This window comes from Eimeria mitis, genomic scaffold (assembly GCF_000499745.2).
Source record: "Eimeria mitis Houghton genomic scaffold, Emh_scaff9518, whole genome shotgun sequence".
Taxonomy (NCBI): domain Eukaryota; phylum Apicomplexa; class Conoidasida; order Eucoccidiorida; family Eimeriidae; genus Eimeria; species Eimeria mitis.
Window position 1 is genome coordinate 1 of NW_013577029.1, and position 1244 is coordinate 1244.

At 43.6% G+C, this 1244-nt stretch overlaps 1 protein-coding gene across 1 annotated transcript; it reads right to left on the reverse strand.

The window, feature by feature from the left end:
• Nucleotides 1-85: 85 nt before the first annotated feature.
• EMH_0097490 (uncharacterized protein) lies at nucleotides 86-532 on the reverse strand (the record flags this gene model as incomplete). Its single annotated transcript, XM_013502554.1, has 1 exon — nucleotides 86-532. The coding sequence occupies one exon, from the start codon at nucleotides 530-532 to the stop codon at nucleotides 86-88; it is 447 nt and encodes a 148-aa protein (XP_013358008.1).
• Between the last annotated feature and the right edge of the window lie 712 nt (nucleotides 533-1244).

The window sequence follows — 1244 nt, forward strand, 5'->3', positions numbered from 1 at the left end:
TATATATATATATATATATATGTATATGTATATATATATCTATATATATACATATATATATCTATATATATGTGTGCTGAGTTGTTTACTGATTGTGGTTATCAGTGTTATGACGGCAAGGAAACGTCCCATCTCTGCTTCTGCGTTGTCTCCTCCTTTGCTGCTGCTGCTGCTGCACCTGCTGCTGCTGTTGCTGCTGCTCCTCTTGCTGCTGCTGCTCCTCCTCCTCCCGCTGCTGCTGCTGCTGCTGCTGCTGCTGGTGTCTTATAGTTCTCCTGAGTCTGGCGCTTCTGTTTCTGCGTGCATTTCTGGTGAGCTGCTGGTCACTACCACCATCACCATCACCATCAGCAACAGCAGCAGGAGCAGCAGCAGCAGCAGCAGCAGCAGCAGCAGCAGCAGCAGCAGCAGCAGCACGTGCAGCAGAACGTCTAGAGGGAGCATCTGGGTCTGTAAGAGAGACAATCATAGTAACCCTTGTATCTCTTGCGGGGTCACATACATCACCGGGGGTGGGTGTAGGGGCCTGCATGCGTGTACGCTTCACCGCCGTGGTGGGGGGTGTTGTTGTTGGTGGGGTTGTTGTTGTGTTTGTGGGGTGGGGGGCGGCGGGGATCGCCGCCGGGAGACGATCCCGGGACTCGCAAGCTTGCAGCAGTCGGCGCGAATAAAACTAAACAGAAACAACAGCATATAGTGCAGCAGATGTTTGTTTTTGTTTTTGTTTTTGTTTTTGTTTTTGTTTGTGGTTGGGGTTGGGGTTGTGTTTATGTTTATGTTTATATTTATATTTATAAAAAGGAATATATATGAGGGGTAGAAGATAGATATACTATAATATAATATATATAAACAAGAGAGAGGAGACAGATGTAATATATATAAACACGAAAAAAGAGATAATTATAAGAAATATAAGCGAGAGACAGGAGATAGATATTTACATAGATGTATAGAAAGAGAGAGACAGAGAAAGAGGCAGAGACAGGGAGAGACAGAGAGAGAGACAGAGAGAGAGACAGAGAGAGACAGAGACAGAGAGAGAGAGAGAAACAGAAAGAGACAGAAAGAGACAGAAAGAGACAAAGACAAAGACAAAGACAAAGAAAAAAAAAGCGGAGAGGTTAAGTTACCTGGATGGTTAGCTGATGAAGGAGGAGACCACCATATACTTCGAGAATTCTACAGTCCCAGCCCGGCTATAAAAAAAAAAAAAAAAAAAAAAAAAAAAAAAAAAAAAAAAA